Here is a 27701-nt window from a genome sequence, read left to right as displayed (position 1 = left end):
AGGAGATTCGGAATGATGGAGAACAAGGGGACAAGGGTGTCTAAGGAGACAGCCAATACACTATTTCGATAACTGTCTTTGCATACAGAGATGAAGCTAGATGGGAGAAATGGAAGGGCCACAATGAAGATCTGACTGTATCTTTCACTACACCCTTACATTTACTACCACGTTATAGCCAAACACGGCTTTTAAACCATTTTTTTTAAATTTATTTATTATTATTATACTTTAAGTTGTAGGGTACATGTGCATAACGTGCAGGTTTGTTACATATGTATACTTGTGCCATGTTGGTCTGCTGCACCCATCAACTCGTCATTTACATCAGGTATAACTCCCAACGCAATCCCTCCCCCCTCCCCCCTCCCCATGATAGGCCCCGGTGTGTGATGTTCCCCTTCCTGAGTCCAAGTGATCTCATTGTTCAGTTCCCACCTATGAGTGAGAACATGCGGTGTTTGGTTTTCTGTTCTTGTGATAGTTTGCTAAGAATGATTAAACCATTTTTTTAAACACTTTTTCTTTTTTATCTTTCACCTCAGTTATTTTGCTTCTGTTTTTCCTCAGCTTATAAAACCCTACATCTCTACTTTTGAAATTATAACTATTCATTAAAACTCAGTTCATTGGTTGCTTTGTCTTTGATCACAGCCAGAAGTGATATCTGTCCTCGGAACACCTATCATTCCTTGTTTATACCACTTTTATCTTACTTTTTATTTACTTCAAAAATTTTTGTTTCTACTAAAAGTTAAATTCCTTAAGGAAAGGGAACATATTTTGGTCATTTTGTGTTATTTCACGGTGCCAACACAATGCCTTTTCTGTAGTAAGCATGTAGTAAATATTTGTTGAACAGATATTATATTACATATTTATACTTAAGCAGCAAGACAGAACCTTTAAAAGGAAATATGTTTTCCTATTTCTATGGGCTAATTTTAAAAGTTTATTTTTAAATAGCATTTTATTAGCCTCTTCTAATATGAATGTTTGTGTCCTGTAGGTACGGCATGAATTGCCTTATTCAGTTTGAAGACTTTGCCAATGTGAATGCGTTTCGTCTCCTGAACAAGTATCGAAACCAGTATTGCACATTCAATGATGATATTCAAGGTAACAACATTTTCACTGCATATGGATCAATAACATGTCAGAAATTAGTTCATAATTTTAATAATGATTCAAATTCAATCAATATATGCTGAGTACCTTTCAAATTCCAGGAAGTATGCTTGCTGATGTCATGTACTATTTCTCATCTAGTTGCATATATTTGAGAAAAGTACTCTCTGACTCTATAATATACCATATTATCCATTAGCTAGAAAATAAGCTCCAAGAAATCTGACAAAATCCCTGGTGATTATGGCTAAACAAAGAAGGAAATGTATGAGACCATATTATTCATTGTTTAAAAATAAAAGTGAATATACTTCTCTCTTCAGACTATCTTAGGCACAATTTTTATGCTTTACCCCAGCAGGAGCTGCATTTTACTATTTGTCTTTGATTGTAGATGCTTGGCTACCTGCTTTTGTCTAAGTTGCCAAATTTTTTCCTCTTTAAGTTCTAGTTTTTTAATCCTCTCCAGATCCATGCAGAGCCCACCCCCAATACACATGTCTTACTATGAGAATCTTAGGGATTCTGTTTCATTATTGGAAGGTAGGGGGAAAGCACAGGTAGATGTGCTGAGGAGAAATACCATAAAGAGTTTTTGCAACTTGAAATAAGATTGCAAATGGCTTCCATTTCACTAATTCCAATGAATGTTTTTCATGTTTATCTTACTTGAATTTTCAGCAGCATTCCACATTGTTGACTCACCTTGTTTCTTGAAATACTCTTTTTTGTTGGCTTCCATGTCACGGCATTCTGCTGATTTCTTCTTACCTCTTTGGCTGTTTGCCTTTCCTTTTTCCTCTGCAAGTTCATCCTTTCCTGTCTAGCTATTAAATGACAAAACACTTCATTTTTAAATGACCTGCTCAGTGCCAGGTCCTTTTCTTTTTGTTCTGCTTTATGTTCTTAGGTATATACTCCAAGTCCACACATTCAGTTAGCAAATTTATATTGCCAGTCCAGACTTCTTCGTATTCCAGGTCTATATACCCATGTCTTTATTTAAAATCTCCTCTTAGGCACCTGCAACCCCAACACTTTGGGAGGCCAAGTCAGGCAGATCGCTTGAGCATAGGAGTTCGAGACCATCCTGGGCAACATGGCAAAACTCTGTCTCTATAAGAAAATATAAAAATTAGCCTGGCATGATGGTGTGTGCCTGTAGTCCCAGCTACTCGGGAGGCTGAGGTGGGAAGGATTGGATCCCTTGAGCCCAGGAAGTCGAAGCTGCAGTAAGCCATGCTCATGCCACTGCACTCCAGCCTGTGTGACAGAGCGAGGCCCTGTCTCAAACAACAACAGCAGCAGCAGCAATAACAACAAAACTCCTGTTGGGTATCTCAGTTATCTCATACTTAACCTAGTCCCAAATCAAACTCTCATTTCCCCACCAAACCTGACCTTCTTCCAGTGTTCTCATTTTCAGTGAATTGCTGATAGCTCCCTCTTCAGCTTTCCCACCAAATACAGTCTGTCACTAAACCTTTCTCATTTCCTGTCATCAAAATCTGTGTTTTTCATAGAGTTCTCCTCATCACCCTAGTGTAAATTACTATCATCTAAGTAATCTATACACATTTACTCTTGTTTCCCTTTCTTATATGTTTTCTGCATAATATCTCTACAGTTTGTCAGATGTAGATCTAAGTGCTGAGGTTTTTGTGGTGAACAGAGATAATTTTCTTTTGCTATAGAAATCTGATCTTATTATTTCTTCCTCAAAATAATTTGATGGATTTTCATTGTACTTAGGATGATGGGTTTTCATTGTACTTAGGATAAAGATGAAAATCCTGAATGTGGTCAAAATGCGTGATCTGACCCCTGTTTCTCTCTTCAGCCATTCTAGCCACACATCCCTTCTCAGGTCCTGAAATGAGCCAAGTTTCCTCCTATTTAAGGGTCTAGCCAAATGTTGATCTCTCCTTCTAGAATACCCTTTCTTCCCCTCTTCTAATCTCATCTCAGTTATGACATTCGTCAGTAAACCCTTCTGAATTTCTGGGTCTGGGTCAATTCCACCTCATAGGCTGCCATAGCAGTAATTATTTTTCTTTTTTCCTTATCATAGTAGCATTTTTACATATTTATGCAATTTTTTTTTGAGACAGAGTCTTGCTCTATTGCCCAGGCTGGAGTGCAGTGGTGCGATCTTGGCTCACTGCAACTTCTGCTCCTGGGTTCCAGTGATTCTCTTGCCTCAGCTTCCTGAGTAACTGGGATTACAGATGCATGCCACTGTGCCTGGCTAATTTTTGTATTTTTAGTAGAGATGGGTTTTCGCCACATTGGCCAGGCTGGTCTTGAATGCCTGAACTCAAGTGATCTGCCCACCTCAGCCTCCCAAAGTGGTGGGATTACAGGCATAAGCCACCATGCCTGACCTATTTATGCAATTAAAAAAAAATTAGTATCTCCATCCCAACTAAATTTTAAGCTCTGTGAAGGCAGGGAATATGACTATTTTGCTCATCACTGTATCATTAACTTGTCATTAACACAGCCCCAAGCCCACAGAAAGTATTTAATATTAGTGGAACGAATCAATGTAATATGTCTAAAGCAGGAGTTGGCAAACTACAGCCTGTGAGCCAAATCTAGCCCACTGCCTGTTTTTGTGAAGTTTATTGCAACATAGCCATGCCCACTTGTTTATATATTGTTTACAGTGGCTTTCATGCCATAATAGCAGAATTAAGTCTGGGATAGACACTGAATGGCACACAAGCCCTAAAATATTTACTCTCTTGCCTTCTATGAAAAGAGTTTGCCAACTTTTGATCTAAAGAATTAAACATGAAGGAGTTGGGAGAGTTGTACTAAGGAGTTGGTAGGTTGGCTCGGGTAGGTTTGCATTTGGAAAGATTACACTGTCTTCAGTCTAGAGAACAGGACTGAATTGGAGAACAGGACTGAATTTGAAGGCTATTGCTGAAATCCATGATGATGGCATCTTGCTCTAAGAAAGTGCTAGTGAAGTTAGAAGTAGACAGATAATTAGTTGTTGATAGTGAAGGTGAAGAAGGATCTAAGGATGGAGCCTAGGTTTTTGCCTTGAAGAACTAGAAGAATGGCAAGGCAGAAACTGAAATGGATAAAGTAGGAAACACTCTTACATGTAGATGTTAAGAGCATGGACTATAGAGTCATACTGATTTGCTTCGCCCTTTACTAGCTATGGACTTTGACCAATCTACATAACTTCTCTGTGTTTAATTTCTTACCTGTGGCAGAAAGTTACATAACAGCTTCTATTTTTTTCTTTGAAACAATAGATCAGAAGTTTGAGGAAAACAAAAAATATATGTAATAGTCTCCAATTTTTCTTTGAAATAACAGGATTGGAAGTTTGGGGAAAATTAAAAGAAAAAACAGATCGGAAAGAACTATTGTAGAGAACTAGAGAGCCAACGGATTATGAAACATAAAAGGATTCAGTCAGCGGACACTGCAGATTTAGTTGAAATTAATATCGTAAATGTATCATGATGCTGGCTGAGCAGCTTGAATTCAACAGTTCAGGAAGAGGCAAGGCCACAGTGAACAGCTGGATTCATCTATGTTAGATATTTTATTGTATTTGTGCAAAGAAAGGACAATGGGATAAGAGCTAAGGTTAAAGTGATGACCATGACACTGAGCTGGATAGAGAAGGAAGTGAAGATAAAAAGACTGTTAGATGGGGGAAAGGCCTTGACATTCCAGTAGGGTTGAAGCATGGGTATAATAAGGATGATTGAATAAGAGACCTGGGAAGATAGGAGACTGTAGATCACGAGTAAAGTATTCTAATATAGTACTTTCAAGGATTGGTTCTTGGCAAGCACCAAGATGAAATTTAGAAGGAAGTCAGCCAAAGTGGAATAAAGGTGAATGCTACTGGAAATGAGATGATCAAAGAAAATTTAAATGTAAAATGGGGATGATAATGTTTCTCTCATGGAGTTTACATTGCGGACAAAATAATTATTTGTAGAAATATCCTATAAACTGAAAGGTACTTTATAAATAATAATTTTTAGGCCAGGCACAGTGGCTCACACCTGTAATCCCAGCACTTTGGGAGGCCAAGGAGGGCGGATCACGAAGTCAGGAGTTCGAGGCCAGCCTGGCCAATATGGTGAAGCCTCGTCTCTACTAAAAATACAAAAATTAGCAGGGCATGGTGGCGCATACCTGTAGTCCCAGCTACTAGGGAGGCTGAGGCAGAAGAATCACTTGAACCCGGGGGCAGAGGTTTCAGTGAGCCAAGATCGTGCTTTGCAGTGTAGCCTGGGCAATAGAGTGAGACTCCATCTCAAAAAAAAAAAAAGAAAAAGAAAAAAGAAAAAATATATACATAAAATAATTTTTTAAATTCACTGTGCTTAAATATTTAGTATTGCAGCTATATACATTTAACGACTTTAAAAATCCCGAGTCTTTATTTCTTTTGACATACATGAAAGTAACTGGTCAAATCTTTCTTTTCCCCAAATTCTTTGTGATGTTAATAACATTGTTCCTTCAGTGCCAACTTTCATGACAAAACCTGCTTAAGTTATATAAACTGTATTTTATTCTTTTTTTATTAAATTTCTTTTTGAGTATTTATAAAAAGTGGATATTTATGGGATTTCAGAAATGGAATAATCTGGAAATTTCCAGGTGTTAAGAATTGTGAGCTATAGAAAGACAGCCTGATTTTAGTGTTATTTGCATTAGTCTATTTTCACACTGCTACAGAGAATTTTCCTGAGACTGGGTAATTTATATAAAGGAAAGAGGTTTAATTGACTCACACTTTCTTATGGCTGGGGAGGCCTCAGGAAACTTACAATCATGGTAGAAGGCAAAGGGGAAGCAAGCACCTTCTTCACAAGGCAACATGAGAGAAGGAAGAACTTCCAACCACTTATAAAACCATTAGGTCTCCTGAGAACTCACTATCACAAGAACAGCATGGGTGAAACCGCACCCTGATCCAATCACCTCCCTCCTTCAACACATGGGGACTACAGGTCCCTCCCTCAACATGTGGAGATTACAACTCAAGATGAGATTTGGGTGGGGACACAGAGCCAAACCGTATCAGTATTGCATACTAACTTGAAGATACCATGTATAGTAATGATAAAGTGCCTCTGGTACTACAAATACATACTTTGTAGACCAGTGTTTTTAAGTCACTTGTCAATTCATTTTGCAGTGTTCTCTAAAACAGCCGCCCGTAAACTGTTGAACAAAACTATAGAATTCCTTTAATATTGTATATCTTCTGATTTTGTGGGTCTCATGTAAATGTCCATACAAAGTTAAAGACCAGTATTAAATAATTTCAAATCATCATGCAGAGTTAATAGGAAACAGAGTTCAGTTTAAGAAAACGAATGCTAAATTCAAATTATCAAACAAAACAAGCAATTAGGGTCAGGATTTCTATCCATCAAGGCCAGGAATTTAGAGGTCAGGCTCTGGGGTACATCAGAATTAAAGTCTGGAGCACAGGATATCAGAAGCAGGAGCCAAGCCTAGGTCAAGAGCTGTGCATGAAGGAGCCCTGAGGATCCATAGCAGAATATTCCCCCCAAGCAGTTCACCACAGTAGAGGCATTAAATAACTAGTTTTTCACTATGACTAATTTGGCCTAAAATATAATCTGCACATATAGAGTCTATTTATTTCCATATATGAATTTTAAACTATTAATGCCTTAGGAAACAAAAAGATAAGTTTGAGAAAAATATGTCTAATCTGTGACTAGAGAAAACCTTTGGCAAGTTATTGGGGTTCTGACTAGAAATGACCAAACCATTTTGTGAGCGTCATATAAAATTGTGCCTTTATGACACATTTTCTCCGTATGGTTCTTTTTTACCTTTTTAACCTTATATTCTTACCATTATGCCCACAGATGTAATACTTTCCTCTCTGCAGGCACAGAAATTGCATTCCAGTGCCAACAAAAATAATTATCTAACCATTACAGCCTTACCATGTAAATAAATGTGTTTACACTGGACGCTTGGGTGGACTCTTTTCTTTCTTTCTTTTTTTTTTTTTTAACAGATGTGTCATTTAAAGATATGATTTATGAAAAGTATTTGATGAAAATTACATATACTTAGAATTCTACTAAGTTAGTTATCTAAAATAACCTTAAATAATATAGATTTTGGTTCAAAATGTATTTTAGACATGAATGCATTCTCATTATAAATTATTTTAAACTGGAAAAAATGCACAAATTGAATCTATTAAGAAATTGGCCATGCCGGGCGCGGTGGCTCAAGCCTGTAATCCCAGCACTTTGGGAGGCCGAGGCGGGTGGATCACGAGGTCAGGAGATCGAGACTATCCTGGCTAACATGGTGAAACCCCGTCTCTACTAAAAATACAAAAAACTAGCCGGGCGTGGTGGTGGGCGCCTGTAGTCTCAGCTACTTGGGAGGCTGAGGCGGGAGAATGGCGTGAACCTGGGAGGCGGAGCTTGCAGTGAGGAGATCACGCCACTGCACTCCAGCCTGGGAGACACAGCGAAACTCCGTCTCAAAAAAAAAAAAAAAAAAAAAAAAAAAAAAAAAAAAAAAAAAAAAAAAGAAATTGGCCATGTAATTATATAATCTGAAGACAATCAGAATTCAGCAAATTCAGACTGAAAAAAATAAGGTTTCAAGCTCTAGTCATTTAAAGTAAGTTAAAAAAGAAATTTTTCTTTTCCTAATAGCCTCTGGAATGGCTACTCTGTAACATGACACTCTAAATATTGCACATATAAATTTTTGCCATAATAAACTAGTTTGACTGTTAGTATTTTTTAAAAATACATTTAATATATTAGGCTACATTGTTGTAAATATAGTGAAATCTTATACTGAATGCTTTGATAATTGAAAAGATCAAAATCACAAAAGAATGCCATGGCCAGTAAACATATTTTTGGAGTTTAGCCTTACTATTAAGTTTTAAAAAAATTATTGAACAGCAAGTGAGAAACTGATTTTCTGTAACTTCAACTTCTTTCTCTCTATTGCCTTCTTCCCCTTAGTCTATGACCATAGACCGTATTTAAATTGCTTTAAGTCTTAAAATTATTGCCTCAATTCTAATTTCTTCCCTCCAGCAACCCATGTCCTTCTTCCCTTAAAAACTTAAAAATAAGATATTTCCTTCAACTTTGTTTCCCTCCCACCCCATCTCCATCCTCATCCCATTCTTCCTTTTCTTATCTAAGCTTCTCCAAGGAGTACTCCACACCTGCTCTCCCTGTTCTTCACCTTTTATTTCTTCCTCAGAATACTGCCATACATCCTCAGCCCTAACATGCATGCCACTAAAAACAGCTCTCTGATAGGTCACAAGTGATGTGATTGCAAGATCCAATAGCAATTTTTCATTTCCTTTCTTGATTGACCTTTGTTCTTTGTCACTACTTCTCTCTGTTTTCAGGTAACTATATGCTCTCTTACTTTCTCTTACCTCTTTGACCATTTTTTTTCTGTCATCTTCCCCATATCACATTTTTCTGCCTTCTATTCCTTAAATGCCCATGTTCATTTAGGTTCTGTCCTTTAGTCACTCACTCTGAATAATGTTATCATTCCTCATGATCTCAATGCAACTACGTTTTAAAATTCTAAATATTTATCTGTGGCGCAGATTATATGTAACTATTTCTTGATGTTGCCACCAGAGTAACACATAACAGGAAGCACAAGCTTTGTGCAAAAGCTCAAAATTGAACCTCCTAAATCGTTTACATACCCCCAGCCTCAAATCTCTCAAACCCATCACCCACCACTATTCACTGAACCATCTGCTACCTATAATATTATATATAGCCATATATACCTATAGGTACTATTAGTATATAGTAGAAGGCCCTACATGATCTGACCCCAAAACTTCTCTAGCCTCATATGACTTTGCATTCTAATAATTTGTGTTTGCTTCAGCAGCACTGCACTACTCACAGTTTCACATGTGTTTTATGTTCTCTCTCCTTTTATGTTTTGGAAGGCTGGTTATACAGATGGAGCTTGTATTCTGAATCTTTACTGTAAGGTGACTTGGTTGGGCCATTTCCTTAGGTAATCTTCCTTTTCAGTCTCTTTGGATTCTTTCTCTTACACTGCTGAGATTCCACAGAAAAGATTTTTCCAATCTCTCTCCTGATACTACCTTTCTGCCAGTGTTCTTTGAGTTAAGTAGGAGAAGACTGGAGGGTCTCTGTATTGAGTATGTAAACTTTCAATTAATCTTGTTTCCAATACGGCATCCTTGTCCTCAATTATGCCTGGTGTCTTATATTCCAGTGACCCTTTCCAGAAAATGAGCCTCAAGCTTTCTTTCAAACTTCCAGAGTGTGGGGAAGTTGGCTATCTTCTAGAAGGAGAGGGAAGCAGATCTGGGTTTTAACTGATATATATATATATTTTAATTTTGAGACAGTGTCTTTTTCTGTTGCCCAGGCTGGAGTGCAGCAGTGCAGTCATAGCTCACTGCAGCCTCAAACTCCTGGGTTCAAGTGATCCTACTGCCTCAGCCTCCCAGGTAGCTAGGAATTCAGGCATGGACCGTCACACCCAGCTAATTTTTTAAAAAAGTTTTTTGGGGGTAGAGATGGGTCTCTCTATGTTGCCCAGGCTGATCTCAAACTCCTGGATTCAAGCAATCCTCCTGCCTTGGCCTCCCTAAGTCCTGAGGTTACAGGGCATAAACCTCTGCTCCCCAGCCTTCTTAGCAGATTTTTGACCAGCTTCCTATTTTCACCCTCTCCCTTAAACCACTTCCAGAGGCATTTGGTGCTGCCTATACCTGGGTTCTTGAGAGTTTTGCTATATCAGTCTGGTCACTTATTCCCCACTGCTGGCCAACAATTCAGCTTTCTCAAGTCTGCTAAGTCAGTTTGCCATTTGCTCATTTAGAAGCCTGTCAGCTTCTAAAATATTGTTGCTACCCTTTTCTCTTAGTCTTTTTAATTTTTTTTCTTTTCAAAAAAGCAGTTTTCTATTGTTTAGTAGAGTTTTTTTGGGAAAGGAATACTAATTGTGTGTTCAATTTTCCATTTTTTACAGGGAGTCATCCCTGCCTCCATGTCTTTGCATATGCTTTTCCTACTCATTGTGTCCTCCTGTCTGAGGTTCTGAAACTCTTACATTAATCTTTCAATACTGTGTTCAGGGAGTATGCACTCTCAATGCCTTGACCTTTGCCTAAATTCACCCCTCCCCCTGCTACTTCTAGTTCTTGTATTTTACCCAATCTATTTAGTAGCACACGAGGATTATAATTATTTGATTACATATTGATTTTCCTTACTAAATAGATACGTAATTTTTTTTTTTTTTGACACGGAGTCTGGCTCTGTCTCCCAGGCTGGAGTGCAGTGGCGCAATCTGGGCTCACTGCAAGCTCCGCCTCCCAGGTTCACGCCATTCTTCTGCCTCAGCCTCCCATGTAACTGGGACTACAGGTGCCCACCACCACGCCCGGCTAATTTTGTTTTGTATTTTTAGTAGAGATGGGGTTTCATCGTGTTAGCCAGGATGGTCTCGATCTCCTGGCCTCGTGATCCACCCGTCTCAGCCTCCCAAAGTGCTGGGATTACAGGCGTGAGCCACCGCGCCCGGCCTTATATATGTAATTTTAACTGGATTTCACAAATTATTGCATTAGTAGAGGCTATTCTTTGATAAAAGGTGAGACTTTTATTTAACAACCATATGTTGTTATGTTTATGTTTATGTTAAAGTTATGTTTCTAAAATGTTAAGAAAGATTCGATCTGTTTAGTATCTTGCTAACAGGGTTAAGTCCTCTTTAAAACTGATAGTACAGGTGGGGCTCGGTGGCTCACGCCTGTAATCCCAGCACTTTGGGAGGCTGAGGTGGGCAGATCACCTGAGGTCAGGGGTGTGAGACCAGCCTGGCCAACATGGCAAAATGCTGTCTCTACTGAAAATACAAAAGTTAGCTAGGCATGGTGGTGGTCACCTGTAATCCTAGCTAGTCGGGCAGCTGAGGCAGAAGAATTGCTTGAATCTAGGAGGCGGAGGCTGCAGTGAGCCAAGATCGTGCCACTGCACTACAGCATGGGCGACAGAGCGAGAGACGCCAGCTCAAAATAAAAATAAATAAATAAATAAAACTGATAGTACGAAGATAAACCTAAGCACACATTCTGTCTGATTTATAAAAAGCTTAGTTTTAAATCCTAAAGTAAAAGTTATTATGGAATAATTTATTGTAAAAATTTACAGTTTTATTAAATTTCAGTTTTCTACATGTATTCCCTTCTCTGCAATGAAATTTAAATCAAGGTAGTACCAGGCCATGTACAAGAATCATGTTCAAGTTAAATTTTTGATAGTGCTAAAAATATCTTTCTGATTTTATTAATTCTATAAATGGAAGATTAGTGTTTACATTATTTTCTCAGGAAATATGAAATACATCTTTAGGCTGGGTGCGGTGGCTCACACCTGTAATCCCAGCACTTTGGGAGGCCGAGGCAGGCAGATCACGAGGTCAGGAGATCGAGACCATCCTGGCTAACATGGTGAAACCCCGACTCTACTAAAAATACAAAAAATTAGCCGGACGTGGTGGCAGGCACCTGTAGTCCCAGCTACTCGGGAGGCTGAGGCAGGAGAATGGCATGAACTCGGGAGGTGGAGCTTGCAGTGAGCAGAGATGGTGTCACTGCACTCCAGTCTGGACGACAGAGCAAGACCCTGTCTCAAAAAAAAAAAAAAAAATTGAAATATATCTTTAAATATAATGTGTGAACTTAACACATTTTGAGTTTTGAGTGATCTAGCATAACCAGATGAAAATAAGGCACCAAATAGTTAGGATATTTTAGATTATTTTGTGTCTGACTGTAAATGTCCAATTCTATGTAAATAAAAATAATAATACAAATACAGTGACTGCTGATGATGCTTCAACTTTGATGCTTCAACTGGTTAAATCTTATAGAAACCCTTAAAATCATAGAATCTCACAGTTGGAAGAGAGCTTAGAGTTCCTCAGATCCAAACTTCTGGCCAGTTTACTTCAAAAGAACCCAAGACAGAGATAGCTTGAGCTACTATTTCTGAATAACTTCTTATTTAGTAAGTGGATATCTATACCTCTCTTTCTAATTTAAATTCTCTTTCATCTGTTTTATTACTCTAGTGAATATATCTTGCATGGGGAAAATATCATTCTAATCATGTCATGATATATTCTCTACATACACTAGCCATATTTTTGCATAGATTTTCACTTTAAATAATGTATAGAAGAGTGACTTTTTCATAATATATGACTTAGCACAGTTCATAATTATTGCAGTAGTGACTCTAAATTGCATGCATTTTATTTTTGTAGTACACATTGTGATCCTAAATAAAAGACACATATGGGATAAACAGGCCTTTAACAATTATTATTTATTGTGTTCTTATTTATGACTACCTAATTATGCAAGAAAGAAAGATTGAATAGAACAAATTTACTGATAGTGAAATGTTGAATATCTTTGATACTTGACATCCTTAATGCTTCATCATTGTGTCACTCATCAAACCTAGTCTAATCTTTGTTTTAACCATAATGTTAAATAAGGGTATTTAATGTTTAGCTAGGCTTTACTACCCAGCTGAGTGATGTAGGAAACATTGTAAGTAGAACATTAACTTAGAGGAGTAAAGTATAGATACAGCTGGAAAGTGCCGCAAGAAGCTGCTGCTTTATTTCAGGCATAAGCCATAAAGAAGTTGATCTGTGTAATTACACTCAAAGCAAGAGAACTGCTCTGTGATCTGTGAATGCTTATATGGTAAAGTAATATAATTGGAACTGGTGAAGTTTTTATGCCTATGAGACATGATGAGGAAAATACAATTTTTATCTTAAAGAAATTAGTTTTGTCTAGCACCTTTGGGATCCACAGTGATTGCCATAGGTAAAAAGTCTATTAAATAATGCAATATAATTAGATTTTAATTGCTATTAACATTAAATTCCAAATGTATCAAAAATATGAGCACCAATACCATCATCAGCAATAATTTACTATGTGCCTTCTGTGTGTGAAGGGGATAAATAGATTTCAAAACCTCAAGAGTAATTACATGGCAGAATCTAATAGCACGTATCACTCTTTTATATCATAAAGTAAAACTACTTTACATATGAGGAAACTATCTATTTGATGTATACAATAATTTCTCTAAATTCTTTCAGCTAGTCAGAGGGTTGTTGAACTGGAATCTGAAGAATCCAGATCCCATCCTTTCATTGATTATGTCACTAAGATAAGTCACAGAATCTTCTTTTAGGGAAGTTTTCAAGAATAGTAGTAAGCTGCTATCTTAAAATATTGATGTCAGTAGCCTGAGAATTTTACCTCATATGCAAGCATGGGATAAGACAAACACAGGTTTCTCTTCTGTACCAGCTAACTTGTTTTATGATTATTTCAAGATGTGAATAAAAGCTTGGAAATTGGCAGAATCTGTTTGAGGATTACTCAAGGATATTTATAACTTGTTTCAGGAACAGCATCTGTTGCAGTTGCAGGTCTCCTTGCAGCTCTTCGAATAACCAAGAACAAACTGTCTGATCAAACAATACTATTCCAAGGAGCTGGAGAGGTATTTGCCTTGTATAATACTTATGTTCTCCTAAACTAACATATAATTAGTGTTAATTGCTCATTAACTCAAGATTTGAGGTATTCTTTCAAACTTTTAGTATATTATGACTGTAGGCTTTATGGAAGATTCCCAAATTAAGTATTGAGACATATTAATCATTCACAGGATAATTTAGTACAGAAGTATTGAGATATTTTTCACAGTTTTAAATTTGTAGTATTATCAAATGTTGCCATAGGTATTTGTTATGCATATCTAAGGTGCCATACAGGAAAAGTTTCCAGTGTATGTGTATATATACAAGCCTTTAAGTATTTAAGCTGGTTTATCTGATACTGGCTTTTAGAATACTCCAGTGTTACAAATACAAATTTTTAAAATTTGACTCACAATTCAGTGTGTACATATGTAACTACATATGTGTTTTTAAGCAAAAATATTTCGAATTAGGGATTTATAGTACATTATTACTGTTCACATGCAAAAATCCCAAAATATTTTAAATTGTCGGAAAGAGACTGCAGCAAGACCAAATTATGCTTTGTTATTATTTGCTTAATTTAATAATCTGAAAGAAGAAAACTAGACTCCTATAATAATAATAATACACCACCAAAATAGAAATTAAAATATTAGTTGAGTTTGAGTTTCTTAAGGGAAAACTGCCAAAATCTCTTTAGAATTATAGAATGTAAGTAATAGAGAAATATTTTGTGGCTGTATATATATATATATATATATATATGTATGTCTGTATTTCAAGAAACTTTAAATTTTCAAGTTGAATATGATTATGAACAAAACAGTATATTACACTGGTAGATATTTGTTTATGTTGTGTTGGTTTTCATTTTGCTTGTTTTTAGATAAAACAAAATATGTGAAGTTAGAACTCAAATGCCAAGATACAAATATGTGAAAGTATTCAGAATGAAATCACAAATTCACTTTCACATTGAAATAAAAATCAAGACTAACTGACAGCTCATTAACATTTGAGTTCTCTATTTTGTGGATTATTACATGCTGTATTTAACTTTAGTAAACGTCTTTGAATTTTCAAAGGGTTTGATGAATGGATAGACCAGTTCTTGATACTCAACTAGGCAGAAGAATTCATGGTTGGATGATTCAAAACCAGCACTTGTTTGTCCCTGAAAAGATATTGGAAATTTCACAGATAATTATAAAATTTACCAAATACCAAGGAAGTTGATTCCTTTAATCTTTCAGTAAATTTCACAGCACTTTTGGTATCCAAATTAGAAGAGTAAGTAGATGCTTGGAAACACTTTTTTTTTTTTTTTTGTCAGTTTCATTCTGTTGCCTAATTGGTCAAGTTCCCATCCAAATGACCAGGCTTCTTTCTTCAAATTCAATTAGAGGAGCTTGAACCTAACAATAAACAATACAGTTCAATGAGCAAGGTTGACCAGTTCATTATTTTAAATTCAGTATTTTTTCTTGGAGCAAATCTTGGTTGTATTAACAGGATTAAATACACTGACAATCAAGGATATCACCAGTTTATCTGTGGCCAAATAGGAAGCCACATAATAGTGGTTCTGTTGTAGTAAAAAGGGTAAATAATTGCTATTTGGCTTAACCTAAATGTGACAAAAATATTTTGTTCCCACCAACAAAGACAAAATGGGGTGAAATGTAACCCTTAATAAGATATCATGTAGAACAACTTTAAAATTTTTTCTTTTCATCACTGAGGCTGCCCTAGGGATTGCACACCTGATTGTGATGGCCATGGAAAAAGAAGGTTTACCAAAAGAGAAAGCCATCAAAAAGATATGGCTGGTTGATTCAAAAGGATTAATAGTTAAGGTAAGAATTTTTCATTTTTAACCAGAATAAAAATCAATATGCCATTCTGGATGACCATCTCAAAGACTACTCTGTTTCTACAACCTCCCTTTACACTGTGTTAAAGAATAACCATTAAATACAAATGATCGTGTCATACAGTAATACTGATACTTTCCTGAATAAAGAAGAAAACTATGGCTTAGGAACAGATTCCATCTGCAGTGTGAGTCAGCTCCTTACACCCCTTTGAATTGACAGTCCATTTGAATTAGTTTCTCTTTCTTTCTCTCTCTCTCTCTCTCTCTTTTGAGATAGGGTCTCACTCTATCACTCAGGCTAGAGTGCAGTGATGCCATCATTGTCACTGTAGCCTTGACTTCCTGGGCTCAAGTGATCTCTACCCCCACCTCAGCCTTCTGAGCAGTTGGGACCACAGGATGCCGTATCCGGCTGTTTAAAAAAAAAAAAAAAAAAAATTGTAGAGACAAGCTCTCACTATGTTTCCCAAGCTGGTCTCAAACTCCTGAGCCCAAGTGATCCTCCTGCCTCAGCCTCCCAAAGTGCTGGGATTTACTGGCATGAACCACTGCACATGGCCAGTGTAGTTTTAAATTTAGCAATTTGATAATGATACAGATGAAACACCTAGATATAGCACTTTTTATTGAGAGTTGGTGATCAAATTGTACATTAGCTAGAAAGAAGTGAGGAAAAAATGAAACAGCTACTCTTTACCTGCTACTTTCTCTCAATGAAATTCTTAAGGGTTTGAATGGGGATTCCTGAGAGAAAACTTTGATAAATAGCTTGTTTGAATATTATCTTACCTGAGCTTGAGTTTCTCCATCTTTAATAGAGATAATAGTACCTACTTCATAGTATTATTGTGAGAACTAAATAAAATTAGGTTTGTGGCCATATTGCTATATAGTTATAAGGCATTACTAATACTTGTGCCACCTGTGCATATCAATCATTCTTTAAACTGCTAGAAAAAAGTACATATAAATCCCCTTCCTATGTGAAGATGAATGACTAGGAATAACTAATGATAAGCAGTGTCTTCTGGAATTTAGTATAGAAATAAATGTGAATGTGTACATACAGACTTTCTGGAAAGCTGTTTTATGTGTATTCAGAGCCTTTAAAAGTTTATATTTTTGAGCCACTAATTTCCATTCAGAGAATCTATCCCATGGAGATAGAGATATATACAGTGTTTTATGTATGAGGATGTTATTGCAGCATTATTTACAATAATGATACAGTTTATCACACATTAATTATAATAGTGATATGTTATACTTACCTAAATAAAGGATGATTGTCAAATGAATTGTGGAATAGCCGCATTAATATATTGTATAGACTTAAAATTGTTTTCAAAGAGCAATAAATGACATGGTAAAGGATTCATAATATAATGTTAGGTGAAAAAAACAAATACCATAGTATATATTACTTTTTATTTAAAATATAGCTGTATATAAAAGTCATAGAAGGAAATATATCAAATTCGTATTACCTTAAAACATTATTTCTAATGTCTTTATATATTTTGAATTCTTAGTAATCTTTTCCTTTAAAGGTAGAAAAATACTTCTTTTTAAAATTCAGTATACATAGATATATTTTTCTTTAAATGAAGAAAAAACATATGCATAACTTTTTGTAGCAAATATGTATATATAAAGACAGAGACCTTCAGTATGGATTTCTTGGCTGAAAAATTGCTATTGCTTTGAAGCATCAGCATAACTATAAAAATTTGTACACTGTCATCATGTGACAGATTGTGGGCATGAAATAAGAACGTTTACTGAATAAAATCACCTATGGATTGGGTGTTGTTCTAGACGCTGGGGATTCAATAAAGCCCTTGATCTCAGGAAGCTCATAGTCTAGTGAGAACAATTCAATCCATGAGTTACAGAACTAGAACCATATGAAAGTGTTATAAAAAATATGTTCATGGTGTCAGGGTGCACAGGAAATGATGCTCCCAACCGCACTAAGGAAAAAGATGGGAATACTGAGGAAGATATCAAGACAAGGTGTCTTTTAAGCTAAGTTGGAAAGGAAGAGTTAGGAGTTTATCTAAGAGTTAGGGTCTCCATAGATATCTTGAATTTCGTATATACAAAACTGAAACGAAGTATGATGACAAGTTCACTGAGAGATCTTGATAGAAGCTAAATATGGTGTCTTTCGTCTCTTTGTATCTTCAAAGTTCTATACAATGTGTAGTACATACCTGACAACAAATATTTTGTTAATAAATGAGTTAATAAGTGGCTTTACAGACAGGAGAACCAGCATGTACAAAATAAAATATTTTGGTATAAGGGACATTTATAGATTAGAAAAATATTTTGGTATAAGGGACATTTATAGATTAGAAAGGAAGCAGATGACAAGAGATGAAGGACTTTCCGAACCCCGAAGATGAGCAATTGAAGAAACCTGTGCAGGGGGGTTTGCCTCTCCTTGACTCTGATGGCATTGTGGAGGATGGATTGCAATGAGGGGAAACTGAGAAAAAGAACTAGTTACAAAGCTGTTGCAGTAATCCAGATAGAAATTAATTGGGGCGTGACCATGGAGGTGAGTGAAAGAAACTTAATTCAGTAGGTATTTAAGAAATAGAAGTGACATACTGAGTAACTGATGAAATATGGAAAGAGGAGTAGGGTAGAGTGGAGGAAGGAGTCTAGGTGGACTTGTTGGGGGTCTAGTAAGGAATGAAGAACAGACCAATTTAAGTGAAGTAACAGGATCAGTTTCACACATAGTAAGTTTAAGGTGCCTGTGGAGACCTCACACAGAGATGTCCCATTGGCAGTTGGAGATAAGGGACTGATACAGAGGAGAAGGGTCTGGGTTGGAGGTAGGGATCTGGGGGTCATCATCATGTGAATAGTAGGAATAGTAGGAGCTGTGGAGAAAGCTACACAAATTGTTCTCCTTAGGGATATAAAATATTCAAGAGTCCAAAAAGTGGAAGTCTATGTGGTTTTATTTTATTGTCTCTGATGACATTTTTACCTGAAATCTGTGTAAAAATATATATATTTTAGCATCTCGAATAATTTTAACACACATTTACTGAGCTGAGATTCCAGAGTCCATGGATATAATACTTGAAATAACTGTGAAGTTGTTGGCTAGACCTAGTCAGTCTCTCTTACTTCATGTCTTTTACTTGCCAAAATAAAGAAGTTCATATATTCTGCTTGCCAAGATAAAGTTACATTTTAAAAGGTTGTTATATATTTAACAGCTTGTACACTATTTAATATAAAAGACACATATTAAGTTTCAATCACTTTTTCTTTCATGCTTTTAAACAGTCAAAATCCTTATATTGACTTTTGTTGCAGAACTGTCTTAGAATAACCAGTAAATTAGTGTAATCCTGTTTTCAAATTTACATGATTCTTTTGTGTTTTTTGTCCTTCATTCTTAGTGCTTTTACATCTCCTGAGAACCAATAATAATCATTTTATTAATTTTATTAACTTGTAATTGTTTATAAAATGTAAAAATACCATAAAGTTTTAAATAAAAAATTTTCTTGGTGAAACTCCACTTTTTAAAAACAGCACCTCAAAAACTAAAATATGAACTGTGAAATCAGCTCATCTTTGAAGTTATATCATCATCACACTAGATAATTATTATTCCAGTGTATTTTCTCTTTCAAGTTTCAGCATCACAGCCATAGCATTTTCCATCATTTACCCCATATCCATATGTGCAGTGGAAAGAGTTAATGCTATAGAATACCAATATTGTAAATAATTCATCCATATCACTAAGGTTAATTGAAGTCAATTACTTGGTTATGAATCATACTCAAATATCTTTATACTTTAGTATATAGTACTAAATATAAGATACCTTAGTTTTTATAGTGGGAAATAATTTATATAGTAATTGTGTCAACTAATATTAATACATTTTAATGTAAAATTAATACTTAGTTTTAGAAAACCTTCCAAAATAAAAATTAAAGTAGGAATAAAGACAGTGAAAAGAGGATGAAAAGGGAACGTTGCTAAGTATTTGCATTTTGCAGTGATGATTTAGAGCATTTTCAGGGAGGCTAAGAAGCCACAAAACAAACCAGGTTTACTCTTTGTCTTAAATAATTATTTTCACTCTCACTAATAAACCAAATTAATGCTAAGACAAAACATCAAAATAAAAAGTAGGATATTAAGAGACCTTATGAAGGATAGATTTCATCTAACCCAGAATGAAGCTGTAAACTGGCTTGAATTTTGTTTTTATTTTTATTTTATTTTATTTTGTTTTGTTTTAAATAATTTTGCTCCACTGTATTTTTCTGATTTATAGTTAAATGGTTAGCTCTTGTAGAAAGAGATGGTCAACAAAGGTATATTGTATGTTATAAAGGTAGTTTTGACAATATAGTTATTTCATTCCTGAGAGTATAATCTACAGGTTGAGGGCTTGAAACTACAGACTATGTAGTTTAATAACCACATACATAATACACTGTGGTTTAATAAAAAAGTCTAACTCCAAAGAGACTATGTAAGCTGGTAAAAAGTTTCTGGCTTGATTATTTTCTCCCTCTTTTTCATTTCATATAGAGTATGATCAATGCATGTAGACATTAAAAAGAACAGAGGCCAAAGATTATATGCATGAGTCTTAGAAAATTATGAACATTGATTTTTAACATACAAAATTAAATACTGATGGAGTTCACCGCCTACTATCTTAAATTAAAAACACCCCATGTGCCTTACTATACTTTTGTCACATAATTTATCTTTGCTTAATCTGTCCTGAGATGATGAAACACAGCTCTGGACTCTTAGCAAGTGCACATACCTGATTTACAACAATTGCAGTGAAATGCTACTGACTATGTGCTGAGAAAACCCTGTCTACAGATCCAAAGAAGGGCCGGGTTCAACTCTGGTAAACTAATGACATGCCAGCAAAAATAGGCCAGTATATTGGGGGTAGGTAGTCCAACTGGGGCTTGTGGAAGAGTTTCTCTAGTCCCTGTATGTAGGAAGGAATAAATATTTATCACTGGTAATCTAGAATTAGTTTACTTATACCTATCCCGGGCTGTGGAATGATAGCCCAAAATCTTGGCAACCTTTGCCCCCGTTCTCCTCCCTACACCCACTACAAACATAGGTGCTTTTGAAAAGATGGTAATTCAATGTGGTTATATCTTCTACGATATAGTAAGAATCATCATAATATAAAGGAATAGGGGAGATTAAAGTAATAATGTCACAAATAAAGTTTCAGCTATCCATAATATGTTTGAGGTAATTAGAGACTCTTGAAAAAAAGAGAGAGAGAAAAGACGCATCATAGAATTTGGGATTTCTGAGGTAAGAGGTGCCCACATGCACTTTGCCAAAAGAAGGCAAAAAGATTTCAGCAAGGGATTCTGAAAAGGGAGAATAAAGGGAAAAGACATCTCATCTCCATACCAGCTGAAGTTATTGGCATAAAGAATATGTATTCCCAATCAGATTTTGAAAAATAGAGAAAAATAAGCCATTAGTCTAGAAAATAGAAGTCCAAAGGTACAGGGAGTTGCCTCAGTATTACCGGATTTAGAAAAGGTTGTCACATTCCAGTAGTTTCTTTAAACTAGATCATCAAATTAATTTTGAAAATGATAGAGAACACACTTGGGAGACCTTGTGTGTGTGTGTCTTGATTCTTCTGTTTTGCCAAGTAAGACCTTCAGTATTGCTAGTATTACCATTTCATGATTCCTGGCCTGTTTTCAGCATTCTTTCAGCATTTGTAAGTCATACCAGGAATCAAGCCTTTGAAGGTGTTGCCGTGGGTAATTTATGCTTCTTAGTAGATGGAATGTCTTCTGGCTAAGTTCTGGCTTCAGTGTCTAGGAGCTGCCAGTGCGTATACTATGATTAATAAAGATGTTTATGATTAAGCATGTATCTTTTTCTTTTCATATATATTCATCTGTCTTCTTTATTATTTGTTTCCCATTCTAGGCAATTTAAATAGTTTTCATTATATCTCAGTTTGTCAGCCAAAAAATCTGTGACTTCCAATTTATCTTATTCTATAGCTTTTCTTCTTTAGACTCATTATTGTATACTTTTTTGAAAACGTAGCACATAACCTTTTAAAAATGCATGTGGTAGGGATATCATAGATCATTCAGTACACTGATTCTCAAAACTGGCTAATCATTTCTTTTTTTTATTTTTATTTTCTGAGACGGAGTCTCACTCTGTCACCTTGGCTGGAGTGCAGTGGCGTGATCTCGGCCCACTGCAAGCTCCACCTCCCAGGTTCACGCCATTCTCCTGCCTCAGCCTCCTGAGTAGCTGGGACTGCAGGCGCCTGCCACCACGCCCAGCTAATTTTTTGTGGTTTTTTTAGTAGAGACAGGGTTTCATCATGTTAGCCAGGATGGTCTCAATCTCCTGACCTCATGATCTGCCCGTCTCAGTCTCCCAAAGTGCTGGGATTATAGGCGTGAGCCACCGTGCCTGGCCTACAGCAGACTTTTAATAGGAGAAAATATACCAAAACTTTAAGTGCTGGAATTACGATTTTTTTCTTCTTCACAAAAATTGTAATTGCAACAACAACTAGCATCGAGCTCTTATTATAAACCAGGTACAGTCCTGAGTGTTTTACATATATTACATTTCATTTACACCACAAACAACCTGATGAGGTAGAAATTCTTATTATCCTTATTTACAGATGAGGATACAAGCACAAAGAGGTTCATATGTTGCAAATTTTTTTATAATTCAGTATATTGCTTTTAAAAACAGAGCCTGGCATGGTGACTCACGCCTATAATCCTAGTGACTCAGGAGGCTGAAGCGAAAAGATCACTCCTGAGGCCAGGAGTTCAAGACAAGCCTGGGCAATATAGCAAGACCCCCATCTCTTTAAAAAATGATAAATTAGCCAAGCATGGTGGTGCATACCTATAGTTCCAGCTACTAGAGAGGCTTAGGTGGGAGGATCCCTTGACCCCAGGAGTTCAAGGCTACAGTGACCTCTGATCCACGGCACTCCAACTTGGGTGACAAAGTGAGACCTCATCTCAAACAAACAAACAAAAAAAACAGAAATAAAATGATAATAACCCTTTAAAGCAAGAAAATTGTACCATCTTCATTATTAACAACTTGCAAAAACTATGACATACTATTTGTTAAGTTTTTGCCCAGGGTGATTCTGTGCTATATTGAAAAGGCTTTGAGTTCCAGTACAATCTCTTGCCTTGAGCAAGTCCCTTAAAGCCTCTGAATCTGTTTCCACATATGTAAAATGACTATGCTTATACTTGTCCTGCTTCTCAGAATTGTTGAGGGGATCAAATGAAATATGTGAAAACAACTTGTAAGTCATCAAGTACCATATAAAATTAGGCAGTAATTTATTATGTAGTCAGATCTTTAAAATTTGCAGCCAGAATATTATAATTAGATGTTTACTAGATAACACATGGCATATTCATAATTGGAACATTAAAAACAAAAACATAGAAAACAAATACTGAGAATATCTAACATTGACATAAATATGGCTTCAAATTCTTTTCTGAGTCAGTGGCATAAATCGGTAGTGCTACAGCTGAAGCCAACTCAAGATTCTGAGACCTGCTATAAAACACAATGTGTGGCAAACAATATTCTCTAAATGACATTTTGCATTGCCATTTGTTAATGCTAGTTCTCACATATCTGTAAAATTAGGGTTTTTAATATCAGTTAAATGAAGGACTTTGTTTTGTTCACTGTTACATCTCCATTGCCTAGAACATTGACATATAAATGTTTGTTGAAAGAATGAATGAAATAACATTCTGACAATTGAAGAGACTTTAAGAATAGCTGTAACACATCATACATAAAAATGTTAAGCACAAATGTTTGTAATATATATACTGAAATTTCTTTGACCCGCACATGTTTGACAGATTCTTAATTTTTTCTCATTTGCTTTACTTAGGGACGTGCTTCCTTAACACAAGAGAAAGAGAAGTTTGCCCACGAACATGAAGAAATGAAGAACTTAGAAGCCATTGTTCAAGAAATAAAACCAACTGCCCTCATAGGTAACCTTTTTCTCCTCCCCCTTCCCCCCCGCCCCTTATTTTGACTTGATTGGTTTTATTTACTACCAATTTTTGAGGTATAATTTAGTCTTTTTGAAATTCTACCCCTTTGAATTCAAAAAACTACACATTCGCTCAAGCGACAGTACCCTGTAGAGACCTAGATTTTTCACTTTAGTCCTGTCTTCTTTCTCTTACTGATCTGAGCTGAAGTGTGTGGCCCCCTCCTCTAAGTGTCAGCCTGCTAATACCTGGCACATTCAGCACTTTTGTAGGCTTGATTACTCCAGATAGACAGTGGTTCTCAAATAAGAGGGATTTTTGCCCTGCAGGAAACATTTGGCAATGTCTGGAAGCTTTTAGTTGTCTTAACTAGGGTCGCGGGGTTGGAAGGGGAGTAAAGGGAGGGGCTATTGACATCTAGCCGATAGAGGCGGTGGAAGGATTCTACTAAATATCCTGCAGTGCACTGCACAGCCCCTGTGACAAGGAATTATCCAGCCTAAAATGTTAATACTGCTGAGGTTGAGAAACTCTGAGGTAGATAAGACCCTCTTGGAAGACAGGGATCACATCTGACAAATCTTTATATTCCTTATAGCACTTAATACCGTACTTACACATTGCATGTGCACTGCAAGACTTTAAAGTGGTTTTAAAAACTCAAAGGAATTTATGAATCTTTATGTCGTGCATATATAATTTTGGTTTTTACCTTGTATTATACTCCATTCCAACAAGCTCTTGTGAAACAGATGACAATGTTGAAAATAATGATGATAACTATAATAAAACAAGTACTTATTCCATGACAGGAATTTTACTAAGTGTTTAATATTGTTTTTACAAAATATATTCTGTCAATAATCTTATTGTTTTTCATTTCCATTATGCTAATTGCTTTATTCTTCTGTTAAAGTTATTTCAATGGGTGGTACTTTACTTTTGCCATTGAATCAGATGGTTGTCTTAAGTGATAGCATTAGTTTATAAAACTTAATTGCTTTATAGCCTGACAGACTGAAATATACTCATAGAATTGCTTATAAAGAAAGTATACATATTGGATACAAATTTCCAAGTGATTGGTCACTAACTCAATGTATTATAGGAGCCAAATCTTATCTTTAATTTTTAATAGGTATTTGTAGATTTGTGACCCTAAGGATTGTAAGGATTGTTGGCATTAACAAACGTGCCTCTTTTTGTCACTATAATACAAATAGTCTATACAGCATTTTGTTTAGGATCTATTAGAAAATGACATGACAGATATCATTGATTTGGGGCATGGTCTTCTTGTGTCAATTAACCAATGATAGTGTTAATTACCAGCTTCATTTTTCTTCATTAGGAGTTGCTGCAATTGGTGGTGCATTCTCAGAACAAATTCTCAAAGATATGGCTGCCTTCAATGAACGGCCTATTATTTTTGCTTTGAGTAATCCAACTAGCAAAGCAGAATGTTCTGCAGAGCAGTGCTACAGAATAACCAAGGTAAAGTAAAACTATAACTGATACTTGAATAATCACATTTTTATTCATTATAGGGAGGCCTAGGATATCTCAGGTGCTTACTGTTTAAGTTTAAAAATTATACAAGAAAAGCACACAGATCAGAGGGATAAGAACTATTTCCTTTTCTAGAATGTTGTATATATCCTCTTCTTCAACAAAATAAAATACATATTTTAATGTTTTACTGATAATTTTCCATAAACGATTTGGAAATATCTAAGATTTACACATAAAAGTTAAATAGAAAGGAAGATACTTGTTTCTAGAGGCTTATTAAAATAGCTTTTAACTAGCTATTCCCAAACACTGAAGCGTACAATGTAAAACCACAACCTTATTTTTGCTTTGCTAAATCCTGGGTTTGGGTTTTGGTACTATGGGTGGAACATTTGGGCAACTATCTTGACATGCAGCCAGATTGGGATAGGCGTCCTCAATGCTTCAATATTTTACTGTGATTCATTTTATACCATGTTTGTACTAATATATATTTGGCTGATATGCTGAAAGGAACCTTTTTCCCTTAAAAGACTTTAAAATATCATTACAACAAAATAGAGGTTGAGTCATATCTATCTAAAATGTTTATTTTGGAAATAAATCCAAAATGAACTAGAGAGGTAAACATGAAAGCTATGTCACTCTGCACTAACTGGAACTTAATGGCTCTATTTTAATCATATATCCTTAAATGCTCAATACTAGAATTAATGATTTTTTTTTTTTTTTTTGCAAGGAGCCACTCCATTATGTATCCCTCTTATTTGGGATGGCATCAATGTTCTCACTAATTTTAATTTTTATCTCATCTCTAGATTGGGGAATTTGCCCCACATTATTCAGTAGTCCTTAAATCCTTAAAGGAAAAAAAAAGTCCTTTGAGCAACAACGAAATTTTAGCATCATGCCTTGCACATATGTGGCATATAATAAACAAGTATTTAATTAATTATTTTGTCTTAATATCTCTCAACAGGCCTCAAGGGTTAAGAGACTTATCTATAATACACATAAACAAAATTAGCCAAATTTATGTAGTTGTGTTTTAAACTTTGAATGTGTCTGATATAAATGTAGGCTTCAAGTCTTTCTTATCATCTTGCCTAATAGTCTATGTTTTTCTACATAAAACATTGAAAATTATTTTGAGGATGAAAATTTAGACACTGGTTTGGCTAAAGGATTAGAGAAAAAGGAAAGGTCTGCCTGTTGCTGGATGTGAGTTTCTGCTACTGCAGGCACAGGTGAAGATAGGAAAGGTTAAATTACAATATACAAAAAGACTATTGAACCATAAAAATACAATCCGAAAATGGTATGGGGGATTTCCTTCACTATGTTAATAACATATATATGAGAATATTTAGCTAGCTACAGTACTATCATTTATTTAATGACATTTCTCCTTAAAATATGGTGATTCTAGAAAGGCAGGAAGAGTGGGAGTGAAGGAGGAGGGGGAGATATATAATGTTACAGGCCTCTTTCTCAAATATAATTTTCCGAAACCTTTATATATGAAGTAATAATTTAGCTACATTAGAAAGTTGTTTATAACAAAATGTTTTATCTGCTAAAGAGCTTAAGGTATCAAGTTTGTCTGAAAACAAAACCGAATTCTGTGCAAAACATAAGTGTCTTATAAATAGCTAGATGAGAATTTCTGTTTTTCTGCCTCATCTATTTTCATCTTTTTATGTCTCAAAGAAGGTTGAATTTTTATGTTATACAACTTTAAGAACAACTAAAAGGTATATTATGACATTTGCTAAAAACAGGTTAATATTAATATCATTATTTAGACTCTAGATCCAAGAGATATGAAAGTTAAAACCCATTGTGTCATCATTTAAACTGTGCCTTGGGGATTTGATGCTTTAGACTTTTCAAATAGATTTCTTAGACTGTGACGCTTTATTTTTTGAGGGTTTCTGATTCCTACTTTGAAGCCTAAATACTCTCAACTAGATATCCACTCTCACCATCACAGACAAATATTGTTTTGATTAGCAATATGAAATGCGGCACCTAACAGGCCCTTAGTTAATTACTTTTTTTTTTTTTTTTTTTTTTTTTGAGATGGAGTCTCACTCTGTCACCCAGGCTGGAGTGCAATGGCATGATCTCGGCTCACTGCAGCCTCCGCCTCCCAGGTTCAAGCGATTCTCCTGCCTCACCCTCCTGAGTAGCTGGGATTACAGGCGCTCACCATCACATCCCACTAATTTTTGTATTTTTAGTAGAGATGGGGTTTCTTCATGTTGGCCAGGCTGGTCTCCAACTCCTGACTTCAAGTGATCCGCCCTCCTTGGCCTCCCAAAGTGCTGGGATTACGGGCATGAGCCACCATGCCCGTCCAAGTTAATGCCTTTTTAAAGCAAGCAATAAATGAGATTCTTCAAAACAATTATGACAAAATATTAATACTAGGCAAAATGAAGACAATTGTTGAAAAATACTGATAACTTAATCTTCCTCTTCCTTGCCAATTC

At 35.7% G+C, this 27701-nt stretch overlaps 1 protein-coding gene across 2 annotated transcripts in view; it reads left to right on the top strand.

Annotated features, from left to right (window-relative positions):
* The window catches only part of ME1 (malic enzyme 1), a 240954-nt gene that overhangs the window by 198189 nt on the left and 15064 nt on the right, over positions 1-27701 (top strand). For both annotated transcript variants that reach the window (XM_025382567.1, XM_025382566.1), the window contains 5 exons: positions 1010-1119; positions 13657-13754; positions 15480-15593; positions 23586-23691; positions 25046-25188. In XM_025382567.1, the coding sequence (XP_025238352.1) occupies positions 1010-1119; positions 13657-13754; positions 15480-15593; positions 23586-23691; positions 25046-25188 (571 nt within the window). The remainder of the gene's footprint in view (positions 1-1009; positions 1120-13656; positions 13755-15479; positions 15594-23585; positions 23692-25045; positions 25189-27701) is intronic.

The sequence above is a fragment of the Theropithecus gelada genome, chromosome 4 (assembly GCF_003255815.1).
Source record: "Theropithecus gelada isolate Dixy chromosome 4, Tgel_1.0, whole genome shotgun sequence".
NCBI lineage: Eukaryota > Metazoa > Chordata > Mammalia > Primates > Cercopithecidae > Theropithecus > Theropithecus gelada.
The sequence above is the reverse complement of the archived record's forward strand: the minus strand, read 5'-3'. Positions and strand labels throughout refer to the sequence as shown.